This window comes from Benincasa hispida, chromosome 3 (genome assembly GCF_027475165.1).
Source record: "Benincasa hispida cultivar pf3 chromosome 3, pf3_genome.v1.1, whole genome shotgun sequence".
NCBI lineage: Eukaryota > Viridiplantae > Streptophyta > Magnoliopsida > Cucurbitales > Cucurbitaceae > Benincasa > Benincasa hispida.
In genome coordinates this window covers 28,401,566-28,426,213 of record NC_143480.1, presented here as the reverse complement: position 1 = coordinate 28,426,213, position 24,648 = coordinate 28,401,566, and the positions used below count along the sequence as shown (strand labels likewise).

Genomic DNA, 24,648 nt, shown 5'->3' with positions numbered 1-24,648 from the left:
TTTAGGGAGAAACGTGTAGAGGTTTAAGTGAAGTATCATATACCCCAAGTACCTCCCACTGAATGTTCTACCTAGAGATTCATTAACTTAGACGATCCGACTACTGATTTTATCTAAGTGAGAGTTTAATTTGCTCAAAAACAACTCTTGCTTTTGATAATTAAGCAAGTTTGAATCAAGTCCCATTAAACATTTTAACAGACTATCATCAAATTTGCATGCATGTAGCAAATCTATCTAATTCACCTTTCCAGGTAGGTTCCTAGGTAGGGGTGTTTCGTTTTCGTTAGCTTAAATACCCCAGCCTAGTCAGAACCCGTCTTAGACAAAAGATCCCTTATAGATAGATTTGGTACATATTCAATCTTTTGTTAGTCAATTTGATCCTATTAAACTGATTAAAATATTAAACTTACGCTTCTAATTTCATTAGAACTGTGATCTTAGGTCTATTTCAATCAAATTTTAAAACTTTTTCAAAACCTTATTAAACCTAAGTTTGCATGCATGTGTTTCTTATTGATTTTAGTTCAAATTTCTATTATAACTCTTATAAAAAGAAACAACTAAAACCATCCACATTACTAAGCTATACTAGGTATTTATAACTTTTATAAATTAACCTATGTGTCATGCTTCATGCAATGTTCATTCATTACTATATATAACACTTATATAATTTGTAATGAAACAAGCATACGTGCTTTCATACACCCTTATACTATGACACTTATAATATAAAAATGATGCATGGATATGCTTAATGCATGCATTAAAGGAACTCTTATCAAGAAGAACCCATGAGCGGAAGCACGATCGATCCAAATTCATTGTGACAAAATTACAAACATTTACAAACATACAAACTAGTTATGCATTTCAAAACAAATTACGACATGCTTTTGTAGATAAATACAAAGGGAATGAGAGGCATACCTTTGAAGAACTTTTCTTCTGACTTTCTCTCGCTCTCGTGAAGTATGGACCAGCAACCTCTCACTATCGCTGTAATTGTCTACCCAAATCTCTCGCTGTCGCTTAGATCATGAACAATCTTCTCCACGAACAAACAACCTCTCGGACACCATCACTCGGTTACCTTGATATTCTCAGAGTGAGAATCCAGGAGGTGTGGGCTCTGTTGGATTTGGTAGAGGGAAGAAGCAAACTACATACGACCAAGCAAGTGAGAGAGTGAACTGTCTATCGTATAGACTTTGTGCTTGATCGTTTAGTAAAACTCATTTAAATACATTTTCTCTCTCGAATTGAAATTGAAAGAAATCTCAAATAATTAATATAATATAATAAATGCATTTGTTCTCTCCAACATTAAAAATACTTCGTAAATATGAAAAAGTATATAATAAATGTACTTTCTCTCTCAATCAGCCTACTATAAAGGATATTTTTGTTCGAAAATAGCATTAAATTTCTTATATGAAAATATCCAATATTTAAATATGTATGAAAATAAGTTTCCAAAATAGATTAAATCTATAATAATCCGTTGAAAATTCAATAAACAGAAAATATCAAGTTGTTTATTTCAAGAATCTAACATAGTTTCATGGAAATATTACAAAAATGTCCACTATCTCTCATGATAATACTTTATATAACTATTTCGATAATAAATGTACTAATAATTCGACTATTTTATTTGCAAGTGTTGTATAATTATCACGAAAATGACCTAATTCTTAAATTCTAGCAGTTTTTGTTTCGTGTTTATCAATTATCAGTGATGGAAATCATAATTTATTAGAAGTGCTTACTATATGGAATAATTAATTATTTAAGTGTGACTTTCCACGTATGTCGATGATAAAGTTTTTCTTAGAAGCCATATTTTTGTTGGCATTGTTGGCCTCTATATGTATATATTTTAATATTACTTTAGATTTAGATTTAGTATTTTTGTAAATTTTTATTAACACCCATATTCTTTAACTAAATTTCACTCTTTTTAACCTTTTTTTTTTTTTTCTTTTCACAATATGGAGAGGATAATTTCGGATATCCTAAAGTCAAGGTTGAAAACATATTTTATATCATTCAAACTATACTCATATTATACTGGCAATTTATAACGTAAAATTATTTAAAAAAAAGAGAGAGAGAAAAAAAAACCTATTGATTTGCTAAAAATATGCAATTCTCATAATTGATGAGACATATCTTATGATTGAACTAGTATGCTAAATATTATACTGACAATTTTACTCTAATATGAAAAATAGTAACAAAAATAAAAACAGTAGAACTCAACTATTGATTTGCTAGACAGATGGGATCTTCTTTTTATCGTACAATTCTCCAATCAATTGAATTTGCTAAATATATGGAATCTTATATTCGATGGGATATATTTTATGTTAATTGAACTATGCTATGCCTACGTTGTGTTTACAATTTTACTCTAACATGAAGAAAACAAAATCACCAAAACTCAAATATTGATTTGCTAAACATATGAGATCATTTCTTAACCATAAAATCTCTAATAAGCTACAGATTCGCCAAGAATATGTGATCCCTCATAATTGAGACATATTTTATAGTTGAACTATTATGCTCATGTTATGTTGGCAAGTATACTCTAACATGAAAAACAATAACAAAAACAAAGTCAAAATTAACATAAATCAACTATTGATTTGCTAGAGAAATGGGATCTTATTTGTATCGTACAATTCTCCACTCAGTTAGATTTGTTAAACATATGGAACCTTTATAGTTGAGGAGATATATTTTGTCAATTGAACTATGGTATGCTCGTATTCACCATCTTACTCTAACGTGAAGAAAACAAAATCAACACAACTCAATTTGCTAAAACTGTGTGACCCTCTTTGCATCTCAAAGTTCTCCAATCAGGTACAATTTGTCCGCATGACAAGCCACTCTAAGCCTTGACTTGATGAACTTAGCTAGACAGCAAAATAAGAAAAAACACAGACTCACAAACTATTTCAAAAGAGATCAAAAAAGCATCCTGTTGATCAAAAGCTGCTATATAACTCGCTGTTCTTTTTGCGTATCCTTTATGTACAGTGTCTCTTACAAAACTGAATCTGGGTAACAACCCGCCTCCTATGAACCTGTAGTTACAAGAGAAAAATCAATAAATCTAACCAACCATTTACACCTATTTGCCAGAACATAGCCCCCAAACAGAACCTGTCAGTTAATCCGACAAGCAGATGTTTTGGCAACATTTGAGGCAAAATGAAGAGTTTCTATGTCTTCCAGCCTTTGGCTCTCTCTTGCTCTGAGAAGACGATGTGTCCGATGCACACTCGACCTCCTCCTCTGTTTTGTCGTCTATGTTAAGAAGTGAAGATTCTTTTAAGACAAATGATTGAAGAAGGTTATTAAGAGAATCTGTGACTTCTGTAAATTCTGGACGGCCATTGGGATCCTCAGCCCAGCATGACTGCAAGAGAGGGGCAATATCTTCTGGGATTTCCTCAAGACTTGGTCTAATGTTCTGAATGAAGAAATGGTAAATCAATGTCATTGGAGAATTTAACTCAATTGATAACAGCAACAGAAAAACTTTTAGTTAGATTTGGAAAAGGAGTCAATGATGAATAGCCTTTATATATGATTCATAATTGTGCTGTTTTCTAAACTCGGATTTTGCTGGAAAGTGTTTTTTTTTTTTTTTTTTTTGGTGTTCTAACAAATAGCTAAGGAGCCGTTTGAGGCAAGAGGTGAAGTTGTTAAGTGCGAGGTGTTGTTTAATATGAGAAGTTGTTTAGTCGTAGAACCTACAGTTTAATGGGTTAATAAGTCATAAAATTGATGTTAATAGGCCAAGGTAGTTTAATGACCCTCTAAGCCAAACAAGTAAACTTCACTTCATCCCCCCTAACTCCTAACCCAAACACCCCTAAGTACTTCTCAAGCTTTAAAAAGAACCTAAAATCCAGTTCATTCTTGGGATTTCTCAACAAAAGCCTGCTACTGTCTGTTCTTAATATTTCAAAACTTCTTACATATAACTTCTAGTTGACCCTTACATTGCAGATGAATTGCATCACTAAAAGTACTTTTTATTAGTATCAGCCACCTTAGAGGAAATTTCAAATGTCAAAATCAAACCTTGGCTGTGGCATATGCCACCATTACATTATTTCTGCCTTTGAATGGAGTTTTGTTTGTCAGCAATTCCCAAAGTATTATTGAGAAGCTGTAGACATCTGCCTTGTGATCATAGCATTTCTTACCTCCAACAGGCAATGGATCAATGCTAAATAGCTGACAAGAAAACAGATACATTAACAAAACGTAACACTAGCTAGAAGATGAACTTTCACCAAACCATACAAAAAAGAAAAAAAAAAATGTTACCTCAGGGGCCATCCAACGGTAGGTACCAGCCTCAGTAGTCATTTCACCAGATATTTCCTCTCTAGCCAACCCAAAGTCGGCCAGCTTAACCCGTTGCTTGTCCTCTGTCAGCAGTAGATTGCCTGAGTAAACAAGAAGAGTGTTTACTGAGACATATGGTGATTATATCTCCGTGTCCAATGGCAAGGACTCGGAAGATGTCTAGAAATAGCCTCAACATCCTAGTTCAAGTCCCTAAGTTGAAATTTTAGTAACTTGAAAATATTTTCTCATCTCTTAAGAGCTGGCTTTGGAGCAAGCATTCTGCTCGAAAACTAGAGGGGATGGGGACTGTGATTATAATGCAAGGATTAGTACAAACCAGGTTATCTAAAAAAACAAAAGGCTTATGGCACTATGAACAGGAAGAGGATAGAGTAACGAAGATGAGAAACAGCACAGTACTTGGCTTTAAGTCGCGATGAATGATGCCGTTTGAATGCAAGTATGCCATTACTCGTGATAGATCTAGAGCAAAACTTAAGGAAAGCTTCAAATCTGGGGTCTCTGGCCGGATGCTCCACAAATACTTCTGGAGTGTTCCACCTCTCATAAGCTCAGTAATTATCATCAATGTTGGCTCTACGGAAGCGCCAATGAACTGTTTTAAGTAGAATATGATATCAGCAACTCTAGGCATGGATGAGCATTATGGTTTGAGCGCTTGCCTATCATCATAATCAGAAAAAGACAAGAACTACAACTTCTATATGCATACTCAAGCTAGATAATGAGTTTGTGTTTACAATGATAGGTGGAACTATATTTATATGAAAAAGGGGTGAACAAAAATTCTTTGTATCGATGACTAGCATTTTCTTAAAGGAGGTTAATCAGCTTTAACAGTGACAAAATTCATAAATAGAAGATACGTAAAAGTATAAAAAAGCCTTTTGTTTAAGCTTTTCTTAAGTAATTTAACTCTAATCTATGAGATAAAATGTTATATTTAAGCAAGAAGTGCACGCTCATCAAGGAAGCATTGAGATTGACCAAGAAAGAGAGACAGGATACATATGTGAAAAATTCATAAACATACTATTTTTTTTTTTTCACTCTCTTTTCATTTCCCCAAAAGCAATACATACATGACATTCAATTTACAACATAAAAGACCACAAGACAGAGATGCATTACAAGCTGTTACAGCTATCTAGAATCTTTATAACTAACAATAGTGAGAAGCTACAGTGAATTCTCTGAGTTTTAGCAAAAAGAATTACCTGAATAACGTTCTCATGATTCACTCTTGATAACAACATAACCTCCCTCTGAAATCTCTCCTTCTTTTCAGGACTGATAGCTGATGTTCTAATTGGCTGTATAATCTTCACAGCAACAGGCTGATAATCATACCTATACAATATCAAAAACTTTATCTTATCTAAATTGCATTGGCCTACTGCATTGCATTATGAATAAAACAAAACCACAACATTTTGAATACTTAAATACAGAATAAACAGATACAACACATTTCATTTAACAATCAACCGCTGAATTCATCCATGGCAACAAGCATTAGACGTATCTTGTTCTTTCTTGCAGACCCAATAATTAAAAACACAATAAAAAATTTCCCAACGCATAAATCACACCAAGATCAAATCAAAACACACAATGGTAAACCAAGAGCGAAATCAAATGGCACGAGAAACCCAAGAATGAAAAAGAAAGACCCAAGTGAGGAAAAGGGAGATAAAGAAACCTACAGTCCTTCATAAACAATGGAGCATGAACCTTCCCCGATAACTTCACCAATCTTCAAACAATGAGGATCAATGAGCAAAGTGGGTTCGATGTTGAAGACGAACTCGGAACCCAAATCATCAGAATCATCGTCCCCAATGAAAGGAATGAAAGCAGTGGTAATTGTTCTGAAGGAGTGTTGTTCATCGGAATGGTCCGCCATTGTTGGAGCAGCCCCACTAAGTTTCAGTCTTCTCTGAGAGTCTATTCCATTGGAAATGAAGGGTAATAAGAAATAAAAAACATGAAACACGAAAAGTAGAAATAAAATGAAGAGATTAAGAAACCCATAATAATAAGAATTAATCAGGCCTTAATCGAAAGTAATTCATTTGGAAACGATTTTAAAAAGTGAGGAGGAGGCAAAAGCCAAGAGAGAGGGAAAAAAAAAAAAAAAAAACGAAAACCCGAAAATCTGAGACGTACATTCTAGTGAAAGAAACCAATAAATTTTTTGGAATTAGTCAAATGATTTAAAAATTTTGGTTGCTTTTGTTTGCTTGTGATTACGCTTGCGACGGCGCTGCATTCATTGAATCGTTCTGATGTAGCCACGTGTCCAGTGATTCAAAACTACGATGTTGATTGGTGGATTCACGTGGTATGGAAAAGGGAGAGACGTAGAGGAGTATGGCTATGGTAATACGGAAATATTCGGGAAATTTTTGGACGTTTTCTTGGGGGAAGTCCGTACGGTGGGCCCCACGTAATCGGAGAATGGGAGACACGACTGGTCGTTCGTTCGTTGCGTATGCCTCAAAATCATTTTATTGATCGTAAATATAAACGTGACAATATATTTATGTTGAGCAATGCTTAGTAAAGTTTACGCGCATCTAACTACTATATTCTCCTTTTCTATATCCACCAAAAATATATATTTTCTTAATCATTATTTTTTAAAAAAATAGTCATGAGTCAATTTTTCACTATTATTGCATCTAAATATTTTTCATTTATATAATTTATGATCAAAGATCATGTGCAGTTATACTCTCACTTCTATTCATTTATTCTAGTCATGGAGTTTATGAACTTTTTGGACTAGACGAGAAATGGAGTTCACAATTTTACTCCCTCCAACTCCTTAGACTAAACATCTTTGTAAATTTCTTTAGGTTATCGAAGTTTTAAAATGCTAATAAATTTATGTACTCTAGTTTTGTGTCTAATATGTCTTTTACTTGTTTGACTTTTTGTTTTATTCAATTCACCAATTCATTAGACACGAAATCAAATTTATCTAATAAAATTTAGACCTTTTCATTTTGCGTATAAATTTATTATAAAATTTGTAAAAATCATGATCAATATTTGAGAAGTATATGAAAGTCTCACATTTAGATGTTTTAGATGCATAATAATTTAAAGTCTACAAATTTAGGAGCTTTGGTTTAGTTAACATCTTAACAAAGATAATTAATTAGTAAACTATAACCATTTTTGTTATTGTTTAAAACTCATTATTAAACGTATATTAAAAAACACTTAAAACATGAAATACTTTTCATTCAAAATTATGTTTCCAATCACTTACTAAATACATTCTTAAAATTTGTATATAATCATGTAAAATAAGTATGAGAAACGCTCCTTATAATAATAATAATAATCAAATGATAGAATTTTCGAAGTTGCATTTGCATCATCAATATACTTTTATAACAATGATTAAAAAAATCATCATATAAATTAGATACTTGTTGAAATATTAGTTAAACCGTTCAATGTTTACCATGTTGATTCCAACTGTCCTATGGCATAAGCACGTTGAGATATATAACAAAGTCCACACAAAAAATTTATAAGAAACGACTTTAAAAAATCAAACACGTGTATCTTTAAATAGAGTCATTAATTATATACAAATTTCTTTTAAGTTTATAGGCTTTATAAAAACATATATAGGATTAAAATAAATCATAAAAATCAGAGACTAAGTTTGTTATTTGATTGCTACATATATATTATAGTCAGATCACTGTGATCAAAATCTGACTCAATTTATAGTCAGAAACAAGAAATATGGTCGATCCGAGAATAACTTAATTAGCATAAAATATGAACTTTTGATTAAGAGATTAAAGGTTCGAATCTTTCCTTCCAAACAATGATACGACTTCGTTAGAAGAATAAATAAAGAAAAATTGAGATAGCATTTATCATTTTTCTCATTAATGGGATTTTCAGAAACGATATGGTTATTTTGACATTGTCGTAATTTTTGCTGATTTTAGCATTGACAATATTATTGTGAGGTGCACTTTATCTTATTCATCATCCATTCATTTGTTATGGATTTATGCTCTATTGGATCAGGATAGATTAGAATAATGAATATACAAACATTCTCGATTAATTTGATTGAGTTTTGTTTTTTGTAACGGAAATGGGTTTTTTTCTTTTTCTTTTTTTAATTACTCTTACAATATTTTTATTTCCATATTTCTGTTAAAATTATCGTACAACTAATGGACCAATGTTGAAGCCCATCAACAGTAGGCAGACCGAGCTCAAAATTCATGACAGGCCCAAAGCCCAATTGCATTTTGATGTGGACATCTCTCGATTCTCTTCCCAAGTTCCCAAATTTTTACCATTGAATGTTTCTTCACTTCATTTTTAGAAATAATTTATTCAAATCTAATAAAATGTATTTTTAAGTGAAACGTATCCATTTTTTTTTAACTTCCAAAAGTGTAATAACTTTTCAACTATCTATCCAATTATGTCTTCCAACTTATATACGAAATTTCGATTGTAATTAATGGATCATTTACCTATTCAATATTTAAAAAAGAATCCATGAATTTTAAAGAAAGAAAATTAAAAGTTTAGTATTTCATTAGAGGTAAAATTTAAATCTATATCTAATAGATTAATTAATTTTTATTTACTTAGGGACCTTAAATTTTCATGTACCATCTACAAGTTGAAAGACTTAACTTGTAGTTTAACCTATTTTTAATGTTTGGAAGAGAAAAAGAAATTAAAAAAAAAAAAAACAAATGATTAATCAAATAGGGTTTTATAACCTTAAGATAAATTTTTATTGTTTATATTTTGGCTATTCATTAAGAAATAAACAAAAGTACTTCCACAACGTGGATAGTTCCGTTTGGAATTTTTCGAAATTTTTGTAGCTTTTAAAATAATTACTTACAGTTGTGTTTTATGAAAAAAAAAAAAATATATGCGAAATGAAGTACAATAGTGTTTGGTAAATTTTAATTTTAATTTTTTTTTAAAAAAATAGTTACAATGTTTGGTAAATTAATACTAAATCGGTATAATTTAGTTATATGAATCAAATTAGATTTATTAATTTAAAATTGTATGGGATTGAAATATTAACTAATTTTATTTAGTAAAAATTATTTGATAATACTGTTTTTTAGAAAAAATAATTGTTATAAAGGAATAATAAATTAGAATTTGAAAATAGACCTAATATATTATATTAATTTGAAATAATATTATTAAAAAAGTAAAGAAGTTAGCAAATTTTTAGGCAGCCAATCGCAAACGAAAGCATAGTTAAATGAGAATGAGAAAAGAAAAGGTTATTTAAAAAAAAATGGTGACGAAGAGAGAGATAATTAGACAATTAATTATATCCTTAATTAATTCCAAGTTCTGAAAAATAACACTAGTTAGAGAGAAGGAAAGAGAGGGAGAGAGATGTACATTAGATGATCTAATATTCTATGACTATATCCACAAAACTAAAGAGTAATTAATTAGTGAATTACATAATAAATATCTAAATTAATCTACATATAATTAAGATTAAGCCAGTCCATTCCTTGATTGTAATTGTGTTCTTGCATGCAATAGAATACATCTTCATATTCTTCCAAAAATAGCTCTCCCAAAGGCACTGCTTCCTCCATTGCTTCCATTGTCACCGAAGAGCTTGGACTATTATTGCTTGATATTCTCTCGCTTCCTTCTACTAATTTTTTAATTTCATTCTTTGCTTCTGCCAATTGCTCTTTCAGCTTCACCATCTAATTATTCAACCAAACAAATAAACTAATTAATGTTTATTTTCGAGTTTTGGCAAATTATCATAACAACAACGTTAAAAAAAGTAACGTACTCTGCGTGTACTAGAAAACCATCTATCTTTGGTTTCAAATGATTTCAATTTGAAGTATTTTAAGTTCGGTATACTAACTCAATTGTGTGAGTGTTATAATGCTTTTGGGAGAGTACTTTGATAATTGGAGTTGGGGAAAGATGTTTGGGTGATTTTAATCATTTTTCACATGGCAAATTTTTTGTTGGTTTGTGAATTTTTTTCTCCTTCCACGTTGTCGTGTTCTCAGCTGTGTATCGCTTTATTTTATTTTTCTTATTTATTTATTCATGTGAGAGTTTCTTTACCCACCAATCTTGTTACTTTCCAACTACTATATGTTAAAATATTCCGAGACTTGATCCCTTATGTATTATTACTAACTAGAGTACATATTGGGTGGATTGCAAATCAAAATTGGGTGGATTGCAAAAAGATGAAATGCAGCCAAAATACTTAAGTCCAACCCTTCTTCGATCATAAAATAAAAAATATATAAAAAATATTTTTTTTCAAAACAAGAAAAGTTAACTTTAATTAGATATTGAAGTAGAGTACACAAAAATAGGTATTACCGGATATTTTTTTTAGCAAGTCGGTGTACGGAAACATTCTCTAAAATAGAGACAGGGGAAGGTTGTTATCCCATTTGTAGTTGCCTCAGATGGCAGTAAACAGTACGTCAATGAAAAAAAAAACAATTTTTTTAGGGAAGGAATTGATTATTATTATTATTATTATTATTATTATTATTATTATTATTTCACGAATTCCAAACCATATAAGGTGGCATCATATTCTTCGAGCCAAGAGCTCATGCACGTTCTTCTTTTTATTCCTTTCAAAAGGGGGAAAAAACACACACAAAAACATTGTTATTTTATTACCATATTTTGTTCATTTCTTACTAGATAAGCAAATCAAAAGCTAGTTTAATTTTTAGTACTAAAAATTTAACGATAAGGTCAAACAATAACTCTCAAGACCGTACGTAATTTGAAAAAGAAAAAAGTTTGATGAATAATTCAAAAAAAGAAAAAAAAAAAAAAAAACATACCAAAAATGAAAATGGAAATTAAAAGTACTTGAAAATTACAATAACTAACCTCAGATTCAAGATGGGATTTTTGTAGAAGAACAGAATCATGAGCTTTTTTAAGAGTGGAATATTCCTCTTCCATCTTCTTATTCTTCCACCGTGCACGGCGGTTCTGAAACCAAACCGCGACTTGCCGTGGATCAAGTCCCAATTCCGAAGCCAATCGATCTTTCCTCTCCGATTCCAATTTGTGTTCACTCCCAAAATTCATCTCCAACAGCTTCACTTGCTCTGAACTCAGCTTCCTCTTCTTCAACCCCGCCGCCCCAGCCCCCCCGCCCTCCTTCGCTTTGCTCCTCCTCCGCCGCCGCTTCGTCGGCTTATTTCCCTCTGCCGTATCTGAAAACGAAAATTTAAAAATTTAAATAACCAGTAATGAATTTTTGAGGTAATTGATTTAAAAAAATTTACGGCGGCCATTGTCACCAGCCGTATAGAGATGATTTTTTTTTTTAAAAAAATAAATAATAATTAATTAATTAATTACCTTGTTGGGGTAACATTTGGGTGTAAATTTCAGGGTTGTATAGATGGGAAATGAGTAGTGAATTGTCACCGTCGGGTCGGAGATTCACGGCGGCCATTGTCACCGGCGGTGAAGGTTTTTTTTTTCGTTTCTTTGTTTTTTTTTTTTTTTTTTTTGGTATGTGGATTGGTATGAGAAGTTTGGTGGATGGTTTACACGGGGATTGCGTTGCAACTTATTTATAGCGGAATAAAATGAAATATGTGGAGAATTTTGAATTATGGAAGAATTTTTATTTTACTATTTTCGCAGAACTGCCTCGATATTTTCATGTAATCACAGTTGTGCCCGGTTTTATCTTTGTGAGGGTGTGGGTGTGTTGGTAATTACCTAATTAAATATTTAATTTTGAGTTGGAAATGGAATCCCTTTTTGGAGTATTGAGTATAAAAATTTGCTTGAAAAAATTAAATATTAAAGAAGTGAGGCAAATCAAGACACGTGATTCACTCTCATAACACCTATGAAACATTAGGGATAGATTTTTTTTACATAAAATATTTGGGTGGAGATGAAACATTTTATCTATATTCTTATCTATTGTAAACAAATTTCATACTTTTTTTAAGGGATTCAATTAGTAATTTTTTTATTCGATTAATATTTTATCTATATTATTATCTATTGTAAACAAATTTCATCATTTTTTAAGGGATTCAATTAGTATTTTTTTTATTCGATATTGTTATTTATGATGTAAATACTTGATTGTTAAATAATATATATATTATTGATTTTTGTTTCTTTTTAGAAAAATTATTTTAAATGACAAAACTACTTAAAATATTTACAAATAATAGTAAAATATCATAGTTTATCTCTGATAGACCGCGATAGACCGCAATAGATTATTATCTATGTCTAGTCTATCGCAGTCTATTGTAGATAGAGTGTCTATCGCGATCTGTCTTAGATAGAGTGCGATACCTTGTTATCATTTGTAAATATTTTGGTTCGTTTTTCTATATTTGAAAACAATCATTTCTTTCATGGTTTTACATTTTTTATTTTTAAAAGAATTCAAATCACTTTTTTTATGGAACGGTGTTGAAATTCGAATTTTTAACCTTTAAGTGAATAATATAATCTCTTAACCAATTAAATTATTTATAAATTGTGACATTTCTAAGAGTTTTTGGTAATGATGTGGATTATAGAAGTAAAACTACTCTTTACAAATTAAGTTTGTGATTTGTTTTGTAAAATTCATTTGTTATGACATTTGTATAGAAAACATTTTTTTCATAATTATTTATTTTTTAAAAAAAATTACACACTACATCATAAATCTATATCTATTAGCCAAATGAAATGCTATTTTTGAAAATAGCCTTGTATTTAAGTGATCTCTTTCTTTCTTTCTTTCTTTTTTTATTTAAATAAGAAAAAGTGGAATTAATAATTTAAACCATGTGGTAATTGTTTGACTTGCAAAGTTGATTATCTTGACACTGCCAAGATTAAATGGTTAGTTTATTAATTTAACTTTAATATTAATTAAGAACCCTAATCTAATTTAAAACTTCAAAATTATATATATGTTGAATTAATACGTTTTATATTTAAATAATGCAACTTGTTGTCTCCTTCCTAGGAAGAATAATGGGTTATTTGCTTACCTACAATCAGGATCAGGCCGAAATAAAATAATCAATTATAAATTTAGGCATCAAACTTTTAGGTTAATTAATTCGTTTGAAAAATTTCTCAATTTTAAAAGATTTCGGACAGATGTCCTAAACTCTTATTTTTTATCTAAAATATTTTGAAAAACGTCCTAAGTAGTTCTTTGACCTATTGAACACATTTAAAATTTCGTAAATATTTTTATATAAGAAACTGAAAATGTTTGGAATCACCTTATAATTGGACCAAATAAAAAATTTATGGATCTAGTAGACATTTTTAAAATTTAAGAAGTTGTTTTTATTTTTTAACACAATGATCACACATTAAACACATGATTTAATCTTCAAAGTTAATGACATTTTAAAATAAACTATGCGATTCTTACCTAGTGTTTTTTCTTTTCATATCAGATTAAGACATTCTCCAATATTATATCACTCTAATAATGGTTTGAAATTTTCATTTTTCTAACCCATGTTACACAATTAATTAGTAATATTTTGAAAATTAATTTTTGTATGATTAGATAATTAGTTAGCAAAAACTTTAATTGAAATAAACTTTTGAAAATAGTCGAAATAAATTTACAAGATATAAAAAAAAAAAAAAAAAAAACTTAACCCATTAACATCTACAAGCTTGTGAAAAATGTCATTGACAAAGGTAAATAGTTTTTAATTTACAGGGTGCATGCATGTAGGATAAAATTCCAATAATTAACTAAAAGACAATGAAACATAATTAAAACAAAAAGAAAATGAAAGATAAAGAGAGCATTTAATACTAATGCATGGCATACACAACTCAAGTGGTGGATAAGATTTTTAACTAATTAGGTCTAGAAAAAAAAAATTATTGACTTAAACTGACAAGTACATATGAGAATGACTTGTACCTAACCATTCACTTAATAAAAATCTTAACATTTGACTACGACACTATTGTCTTGACTCTTAATATACATACCGACCGTACCGAATAAAAAATGAGATTGTTACTGAAGTATTATTATTCAAACATTAAGTACAAAATTCAGAAGAAAAAAACTTTTAGGTTTGTAGACAATCAAAATGTCAAATTTCAACGAAAGTAAAACAAAAAGAGAGGGAGAGAAATTGTAAAGTTAAAAATCAATGATTAGATTCCAATATAACACATACATAAGGAGCTAGTAGAAATAGTCAAGTACGTAAGTAAGTTAGTATTTTTGTACAACTTTAATTTTAAGATTAGTATACGTACACAAATAAAATAGAACAAAATAAAATAAGTTTGATGATATATATGATGACGTAGTCCAGATGGGCTTTCCCAAACAGGAGAAATAGCAAAAAGAGAAAAATAAAAATAAAAGAAAAAGAAAGGGTTCAGGATTGGCTTATAGACTGGGGATCCCAAAAATAAAAATAATAAGAAAGGAAATTACAAACCTACCACCTAGAAGACAATAAAGAAATGTAGTACGGTTTTTTGTCTAAACATTTGAAAAAATGTAACCCACTGCCACTTTTGTTGTCCCGTGGCCTTTACCCTTCTTTCTCTCCCATGTCATGTCCCATTCATTTTTATTTATTATTTATTATTATTATTATTATTTTTTTTTTTTTTTTGGTGTTGGCTCGAGGTGAAGATAAATTATGGTATTATTAATTATATGGGATGTGGAAAATGCACGGAATTTATCCATAAATCTTGTGTAATTAATTGACTTTTTTCCCCTTTTGGTTGGGTATATACTTATTTAATAATCTAGGCTGATATGTAATTTTATTCTAAGTCTTTGAAAATGTTGAATTTGAATTTTTCGTACTTTTAATAAATCTTAAATTATATTTTTATGACTAGTTTTTTTAAAAAATATTTTTTTATTCTATTAGTATTTAGTTCACTTTAGATTTTGGAAGTTATACGGTATTTTTTAGGTATGAAAATTGTTATTGTTATTATTATTTTATAAATTTTGATTAAAAAATTAACTTTGAAAAACTAAAATTAAAATTTATTGAAAGCATAATGAAAATAGATGTATATATCATAAATCAACACAAGTCACGCACTATATTATAACAAGATGAATAATAGCATATGGAATAAATAATAAAGCAATAGTTTGAGAGACAAATATTGGTAAGTTGAATCAATGCAATGTCACCTATGTGTTAGGAGACAATGTGCTCAAAGAAAAGCGACTTTATTGCTAATATAAAGTAAAAGTTGAATAATTACAATGTAGTATTTATTTGTTGAAAAAAGTCTTCTACGAAGACTAATAAACAACTTAGTTCTAGTGAAAAATAACTTTGACTCCCCCTATGTGGGAGACTCCCTCTTAAATGTAGTCATGATTAACTTCCACTAAGTGTGACAATCCCTCTCACCAAAAAACTCCACTTCATGTCAAGATAGTCTGGAGAAGTCCTCGAGACTAATGAATAAAATACCTCTCAAAGACTCATAAGCTTTTGCGAGATATTTAGATTACAACTTAGTCTAAATGACTATAGCAAAATTTCATACAGTGAGAGATATATTTAGATTACAACTTAGCCTAAATGACTATAGAATTTACATGGGGTAGAACGTCAATATGCTTGACAAAATATAGGATAAGGTGTAGAGTATAATCGCCAACATCATTGTCTGTAAGAAAAAATATAGCCGTATCAGAATAATACTATATAGAAACTAAAATTGAATACTTAAAACATACATGGATTAAAAATCTAATAAAATTCAAAGTATAAAAACTAATATCATATTTTAGCCTAACAATATAATATCATTGTGGTTTAATCCGTGTTTGAGTCGTTCTTAAGGCTTGTATTCCTTTTTTTCATTTATTCCTTCATATTACAACATTTTGTTAAAATAATAATAATAATAATAATAATAATAATAATAATACACGAATATGCTCGGCAAATCTCACAGACTCACATATAACATGAGAAAATTAAAACTTAATCTTTTGGATAAAACATTCGTAATAAATAGATTTAAACCCTATTTTAGTTTTTAAATTTTGAAGTCGGTTCTATTTTAGTTCATAAGTTAAAAAAAAACGTTCATTTTAGTCCCTAAACTTTTAAAAAGTATTCATTTTGGTCCCTAATATTAAAATCATCTTAATTCTCAACAGAAATGTGAGAGAGTTTGTATTTTTGGATGACTAGACTCTAGACGTATTGAGCAAGATGAAGATGAAGTAAAATGTCAATAACCAACACGTCAATGCCAAAATTTTGAACTGAAAATGTCGGTTAAATCCTCCTTTTTTGCTACCTTATTCAAAATTGAAACTCTAAACTTTTTTAGCATAGTTAACATATTTAGTAGTCTAGTCATTTAAAAATGAAAATCACCTCGTTATTTGGTTAAAAAATAAATAAAATTTTAATATATTTGAGATCAAAATAAATACTTTCTAAAAAGTTTAATGACTAAAACGATGAGAGGATGCAGAAGGTAAATTAAGTAAATTAAAGGAATAATTAATAAAGTCGCTTTCAATGTAAGGGGTTAACAGTCTTTTTGCAGGGCCTAGTGTAGAGGGAGCTTGGCGTAGGGTAATATGAAATGACTGGATGAAAGGCAATCTTGTGGCTGCTGAATCACCACCCATCCCCCTTTGCCCCTTCTCTGTCTATTATCAACGTGAGAGTCTCTTTAAAAGTCCAACTCCTTTTCTTTTCTTTTCGGTCTGATTCTCTTTCCTTAACTCGTGATAATATTGTCGGGACCGTAGATATTCTCTTAATCTTTACTCAATATATATGTTATTGTCTATCGACGTAGATATTCTCTTAAACTTGTACGATCTGTTATTTGACGTTTTGAATTACTTACTATAGAATCTTATTTATAGTATACATATAAATTATATATAATTTACGATTTTCGATCTAAGATTCAGAGATGTATCATATAATATATGGGTAATTACAATGGGTAGCATTTTTAAGACTAATAATTAAGTGTATAGCAACTTTTTTACAGACTTGCAAATATAGTAAAATCAATCCGTGATATATTATATCGTTAATAGACTCCTATTAGATACAGTTTCCGGAATCTCTTTCAATAAAATTTAGATCTAGTTCTTTGAGTTTATCGGTGATAGACTCTATTACTAATAGACTTTTATCAACGATATGTTCTATCAGTGATTGACTCAGAGAGTTGATCTAAATTGCATTGTGCTATATCTACAAATACTTTGTGTTTGATTCTTATATTTGCAATTTTCCTTATATATAAACCCTATAATCTCATTGGCACTTATATATCTACATTGTTGATATTTTCTTATATGATTAAAATTGTTCTCTCCATTTGTTTGTGAATATAGCTAACATACTATTAATAAATCATATAAATCTTTGTATCGTTCTTTATAGTTTACGTTTTCTTTGCTTGTTGATTTTATTTATATTTCTAAAATCTCTTCTCCACCAAATTAGGTTTTTAGGATTCTATCAAACCATTAACACATGCTAAACTTAAAAGAAGAATTAGTTGTTTGACATATAACTAAAAAAAAAGCTGCCATGAAGTTGAAATTTTGAATCTTTGAAGTGCATATTTATGTATAATAATGAAAATAAGTGATAGAGATTGATTGAATTTGTGATTCCTTTTCTTTTCTTTTTATCTTTTTTTCCTTCTTCTTTCCTTTTATATATTCGATCTCTAATCACAATCACACTCACCGGCACACAATGGATAGAGGTTGAGCGTGACACAATCCAAAAAGAAAAACTCACATCATCCATCATCTCAAACTTCATCAAATGTATTAATAAACACAAAAAGCAAAAACATTCCATTTTCTTCCAACAAAAAATACAATTAACCTTTCTTTATATATATGATATGATGGTTTATAAATGACCAAACTCATACATTTTCTTTGCCTCTTTGTTTTTATACTGTTGAGAATTTTTAAAATTTTGAATTTGATTGGTTGTAGTAAAGTTGATTGTTATTCATTCAAATTGTGAATGTATACTAGGTCTCCTTTGGAGAGTCTTATTTGGAGAGTCTTTAGGATTTGGTTAATTTGGTTATGCTCTATTCTTAGGGTGTTAATACTATATTTATACCCCTATACAGTTCCTTGTAAAAATATACATAGTAAATACATCTTTCACATAGTATCAAAGCCTTGCTAGCTATTTCCTTCTTCCTCTTGTTCTTTGTCATCGCTGCCGTCCGGTCATCGGCTGACCACCCAGAACCCTTGTCCGGCGTGAAGAAGAACCATCTAGATCCCCTGTCTGAAGCCATTGTGAAACACTTGACCCTCGATCCCCACTGTGAAAAACTCAATCCTCGATCCCCATTGTGCAGAACTCGACCCCCTGATCTCCGGTCCAAAACTTGATTGAACTTGATCCCTGATTCTTAGTCCAGACCCCGATCCAGTCCAAAACTTGATCACTGATTCCCGATCCATAACTCGATTCGGTCCAAAACTCGATCCACGATTCCCGATCCAAAACTCGACCCCTGATCCCCGATCCAAAACTTGATACTCGATCCCCAATTCTCGGTCCAGAACTCGATCCTCAATCGAACTTGATCCCTGATTCCCAGTCCAGAACTTGACCTTTGATCCCTTCAGCCAAGCCGCCAAGCCGCCCTCGTTGTCCCTGGTTTTCTTCTCCTTCCAAGCCGTCACGCCACATGGAAAAATATCATGTATTTCGTCCCATTAGTACTATTCTTGATGAGACAAATTACATTTTTTGGGCCCATCAAGTGAAGAGTTTCCTAATCGGGCGTAAATTACGAAGAATTGTCATTGGTGATATTCCCCAGCCAGTCAAGATACCCACTGAGGATGATACTAAATTTGTTGAACGATTAGAGGATTTGGACAACAAAACTATCAAATCATCACTTGGATCGAAATACATCTATACCAGCCATTCACATTCAATTCGGTGTGTTTCATGATGCCAAGAGTTTGTAGGATTTTCTGTCTATCCGGTTTCAGTCCGTTGGCTTAGCTTACTGCTATCAACTGCACAGACGGGGCAATCTGTTAATTACTACTTGGCTACACTTCAGTCAGTTTGGATACAATTGGATCAAGCTAAAATTAGTACTAATCATCTTTGTCTTATTAAGGTTCTTATAGGACTTTGTCCAGAATATGAGTCAATCTGTGCTGCTTTGCTCCACCATAGTCCCCTTCCATCTCTAGATGCAGCAATTCAGGAAATTTTATTTGAAGAAAAACGTCTTGGCATCACTTCTTCCCGATAATCGGAGGTTGTACTCGCCAGCACTCATATGCCTAGTACTTATGGAGTTTCTTTTTGTAAAAATGTAAGCTCACTGGGCATAAGTTTGTTGACTGTCCAAAAGCTGAGTGCAGATACTATCACAAAAGAGGTCATACTCTGGACAACTGTCCTATAAGACCACTGCGACCACTAGAACATATCTACAAGTCTCGATCTTTTATGCCTAATCCTAATCCTGTCTCTGCCTTTGCTGTTGTTGCTACCTTTGAACCTTCCCCGTTTACTTTTCAAATGAGTGACTTACAAGACTTGCTTAAACAGGTGATTTCATCCAATTCCTCCGCGCTTGCGGTCTCCCCAGTTAATAGATGGCTTCTTGATTTCGCTTGTTACAACCATATGACATCTTATTTTTCTCTTCTGTCTGCACCCACTCCTGCCAAATCTCTTCCACCCATTTATGTTGCTGATGGTAATTGCATGACCATATCTAGGGGTGTACATAGTCCAGGTTGGGCCGGGTTGGAAGATTTTTGTGGGCCAACCTAAAAATTCGGGTTAGCTAATAATGAACCCTATTAGATCTTTTTTGGAGGGTCAACCCAACCTAACTCAACCCAAAATTTTCGGGTTGGGTCACCAGATTTTTTTTTTAATTTGACTGTTTTTTTTAACTTTATATATATATATATATATATATAATATACTATATATATATATATATTTATTCGGGTCGGATCGGGTTAACCCGACCCTGAAATGGGGTAACCCGAGATCCAACCCGAATTTAATATTTTTTTGACATTTTTAACCCAATCCAACCTAAAATAAAATCTAATCCAACCCAACCCTTGCGGTTTGGGTTGGGTAGTCCGGGTTGGTCGGATTACCGGATTTTTTGAACACCCCTAACCATATCCCATGTTGGCTCCGTTGACACTTCCCTGTTACAGCTTTCTAATACTTATTGTGTTTAAAATCTGTCCTTTAATCTTGTCTCCGTTGGGCAATTGTGTGACCTTGGTTTAATTGTGTTTTTTTTTCTTCTATTGGGTTTCAGGTTCAGGATCCGTGGTTGGGACAGACGATTGGTACGGGCCGCAAAGTGGGAAGACTGTTTGAGCTCACATCTCTTTGGCTTTCTGTTTGTTCTCTTTCTGCCTCTGTCGCCGACTCTGCTATCTATCAGTGGCACCTCTATCTCAGTCATGCTTCTTCCGAGAAACTCCGTCATTTAATCTCTAGTCATAATTTGAATAATGTCTCCAAATTTGTATCTTTTGACTATTTGAATTGCAAACTTACAAAACAACCCACATTGTCTTTCTCTCAGTCTAGTTCTATAAGCGATAGTCCTTTTGACTTCATTAACTCTGATATTTGTGGACCCGCTCCTATTTCCACTGTCAATGGGTATCACTACTTTGTTTTATTCATTGATGATTACTCTCGGTTTACCTGGACATAGTTCCTTAAACACCATTGTTCCCTGTCTTAAATATATATGGATTTTGCTAGCATGGTTCACACTCAATTTTCTCCCCCAATCAAGGTTTTGCGTACATATAACGCCTTGGAATATAAGGACTCTAGGCTTTTTTCATTTCTCACCCAGTAAGGCACTCTTGTTCAGCGCTCTTGTCCACATACCTCTTAACATAATGGGCAAGTAGAACGAAAACGTCATCATATTGTAGACTCTGTCCAGGCTCAACCATTATCCGCCTTCTGTCCAGTAAAGTTTTGGGGAGAAGTCGCTCATACCTCTATCTACATAATCAATCATCTTCCTTCATCTGTTCTTCAAAATTCTTCTCCGTTTGAATGCTTATATGGTACTTCTTTTGATTATTCTAATCTTAAGATCTTTGGTTGTGCATATTTTATACTTTTTTACCCTCATGAACATACCAAATTAGAACCATGTGCTTGTCTCTGTTGCTTTCTTGGCTATGGAACTGAACACAAAGGTTTCTGTTGTTGGGACCCTCTGTCGCTTTCTCGCCATGTCACTTTTTGGGAGTACACTATATTCTCTAGTCCGTCATCCTTTCATGATTCTCTCTTGAGTCCTTCCCTATGATTCTAACGATTCATTTGACATTTTCCCTTATTCTGCATCTTCTGATGATTCTGAACTCGAACAATCTGTTCCTATCTATGTTGAACTTGATCAACCGTCTGTCCTACCTGTGGAATCTGGACTTGTTCATGACTCTGCCTCTTTTGTTCGACGCTCCACTAGGGTAAGGGCACCTCCTACTCACCTTCGAAATTTTCACTGTTTTTCTACTATCAGTTCCTTGGTTGAACCTATCTCTTTTCGTGAGGCAAATACAAATCTTTTATGGCAGCAAGTTGTGAAAGAAGAAATTTAGGCTCTCAATAAAATGCACACATGGGACTATGTTGACTTATCCCCCAAAAAGAAACCCATTGGTTACAAGTGGGTCTACAAGATTAAGACTCACTCTGACGGTTCTATTGAGCGTTATAAAGCTCGGTTGGTGGCAAAAGGATATTCTCCAGAGTATGGGATCAATTACAAAGAGACCTTCACACCTGTGGCACGAATGACATCTATTTTGTGTCTCTTAGTAGTTGTTGCAGCTAACCAGTGGCCACTTTTTCTAATGGATGTCAAGAACGCCTTCCTTAATGGGGCCTTCTCTGAGGAAGTATACATGCAACTGCCCCCAGGTGTCTCTTGTCCATCCCAGAAAGTATGCCTCCTCCGACGAGCATTGTATGGTTTGAAGCAAGCCCCTCGAGTTTGGTTTGCAACTTTTAGTTCCACTATCATTCAACTTGGATATACGTCCAGTTCTCATGACGACACTATTTACGCAGCAGATAACTCATGGTATTGTTCTTCTTCTCCTGTTTGTTGATGATATGATTATTACTGGGGATGATCCTCAAGTTATCTCTTATCTACAACGCTATCTTGGTGAACACTTTGAGATGAAGGACTTTCATTTAGTTACTTTCTTGGCCTTGTAGTATCATTGAGCTTTTCCAGTTATTCGTTGTCTCAAGTAAAGTATTGCATCAGATCTTTTGGTGCGCCCTGATATTACTGACTCTGCTACAACTTCAACACCACTCGATCCCAATGTTCACTTGACTCCGTTTGATGGAATTTCACTTGAGGATGCCAGTCTCTATCGTCAGCTTGTATGCAATCTTATTTATCTGACAGTCACTCGTCCTGACATTGCATATGTTGTTCACTTTGTTAGTTAGTTCATGGTTGTCCCTCGGACCATTCATTTTACTGTTGTTCTTCGTATCCTCCATTATGTCAAAGGTACTTTAAGGCATGGTTTTCTTTCCAGTCTTCCCTAGTTTTATTAGGCTATTTCGATGCTGATTGAGTTGGTGATCCTTTTGACCGGTGTTATACCTTCTGTTATTGTTTCTACCTTGGTGATTATCTCATTTCTTGGCGCAATAAGAAACAAAGTATTGTTTCCCGTTCTAGTACGGAGTCTGAATATTGTGCTCTGCCTGATGCTACGTCAGAACTCTTATGGCTTTGTTGGCTTTTTACTGATATGGGAGTCCTTTAGTCGTCTGCCACTATACTTCATTGTGACAATCATAGTGCCATACAGATTACTCATAATGATGTTTTTCATGAACGTACCAAGCATATTGAGAATGATTGTCACTTTGTTCGTCATCATCTCCTGAGTGAAACTTTGATGTAACACTCTGTTTCCACCACTGAGCAACCTGCCAACATTCTCACAAAGCTTTGCCTCCTAGTCGTTTTCTCCAACTACTTAACAAACTCAAGTTGATTCCCACCTCCCACCTTCCGCCTTGAGTTTGAGGGAAGGTGTGAATGTATACTAGGTCTCCTTTGGAGATTCTTATTTGAAGAGTCTTTAGGATTTGGTTAATTTGGGTAGACTCTATTCTTAGGGTGTTAATACTATATTTATACCCATATACAGTTCCTTGTAAAAATATACTTGATAAATACATCTTTCACACACATTATTCCTAATGTTCTCTCTATTATTCATACGACTAGAAAAACTAGCACAAACTCTATCGAGTGCTTTATCAGTATTAGTAACAAAAATTGACATCATAGGGAGTTCAAATATAAAATCTCTCTTTTTAAGGTGATGAATTATGATAAATTTTAAGGGTAGATTACATACACTTTCAATTCATGAGATTTGAAATTAATTTCTCTTTTATCATTGAGTTTTCAAAACCAACATTTTTTATATACTAAAAGTTTGATTTTTTTGTGGGACAATGTGAAATGAGCGGACCGAATATCTAATCTCGAAATCCATAGTACAGACTTAATGCTAGTTGAACTATATTCTTTTTGGACCAATAATTTGAATTTAGTTATTTTCAAGGTTTCAAAAGTCACATACTTAGATCATAATGTTTAAAAAATGAATTAACAAAATGACGACATGACAATTGAATGTATATATTGATTAAACTTTATTGACTTGTATGTTAGTGAATTAGGGTTTAATTTGTATACTCATAGTTCAACTACTAACTCATCTTAATCAATTAACAATCAAATATACAAACCTCAAGAACCAATCATGAAAATCTCAAGTGCACGGGTACAAATTGAAATTCCAAGTAATATAAAATCTTAGAAGATCCAAAATGGATAGTTTTGTATACTAAAAAAAACTAAATACAAACTAAACCCAAATTCTAAAAAAATCTTTTTACCCTAAATTTAATCATTAACCCATACCCAAGTACAAAATATTTAAATACATGGGTACATATTGAACCATCGATTTTCAAAAATAGCAATCAATATGTAACATATTGATATTATTGTTAGGGGTAGGTCCAAAGAAGCAATTGAAGCACATCAAGTTAGAGAAGGGCGACCCCCACACAAAAAAGAAGTGAAAGA

At 31.9% G+C, this 24,648-nt stretch overlaps 2 protein-coding genes across 2 annotated transcripts; both read right to left on the bottom strand.

Moving 5' to 3' along the window:
* Window positions 1-2,981: 2,981 nt before the first annotated feature.
* On the bottom strand, window positions 2,982-6,538 carry LOC120074427 (serine/threonine-protein kinase STY17-like). Its single transcript, XM_039027544.2, has 6 exons — window positions 6,111-6,538; window positions 5,622-5,754; window positions 4,804-4,999; window positions 4,360-4,481; window positions 4,111-4,266; window positions 2,982-3,493 (listed from the first exon to the last, which is right to left on the bottom strand). Exons 1-6 carry the CDS (start codon window positions 6,308-6,310, stop codon window positions 3,191-3,193), a joined length of 1,110 nt encoding a protein of 369 aa, XP_038883472.1. The 5' UTR covers window positions 6,311-6,538; the 3' UTR covers window positions 2,982-3,190.
* A 3,208-nt stretch (window positions 6,539-9,746) lies between these two features.
* On the bottom strand, window positions 9,747-12,103 carry HB40 (homeobox protein 40). Its single transcript, XM_039027197.2, has 3 exons — window positions 11,815-12,103; window positions 11,335-11,666; window positions 9,747-10,157 (listed from the first exon to the last, which is right to left on the bottom strand). The coding sequence occupies exons 1-3, from the start codon at window positions 11,909-11,911 to the stop codon at window positions 9,921-9,923; spliced, it is 666 nt and encodes a 221-aa protein (XP_038883125.2). The 5' UTR covers window positions 11,912-12,103; the 3' UTR covers window positions 9,747-9,920.
* Between the last annotated feature and the right edge of the window lie 12,545 nt (window positions 12,104-24,648).

Excerpts from the sequence above, each read along its gene's own strand:
- LOC120074427 (XM_039027544.2), bottom strand. The coding sequence starts at position 6,310 with ATGGCGGACCATTCCGATGAACAACACTCCTTCAGAACAATTACCACT. Across the intron at positions 4,267-4,359 it reads ACCGTTGGATGGCCCCTGAG|CTATTTAGCATTGATCCATT; the intron begins GTAACATTTTTT and ends TTTTCTTGTCAG. Across the intron at positions 3,494-4,110 it reads TGGCATATGCCACAGCCAAG|AACATTAGACCAAGTCTTGA; the intron begins GTTTGATTTTGA and ends TTCTTCATTCAG.
- HB40 (XM_039027197.2), bottom strand. The coding sequence starts at position 11,911 with ATGGCCGCCGTGAATCTCCGACCCGACGGTGACAATTCACTACTCATT. Across the intron at positions 11,667-11,814 it reads CCAAATGTTACCCCAACAAG|ATACGGCAGAGGGAAATAAG; the intron begins GTAATTAATTAA and ends TTTCGTTTTCAG. Across the intron at positions 10,158-11,334 it reads AATCCCATCTTGAATCTGAG|ATGGTGAAGCTGAAAGAGCA; the intron begins GTTAGTTATTGT and ends TTGAATAATTAG.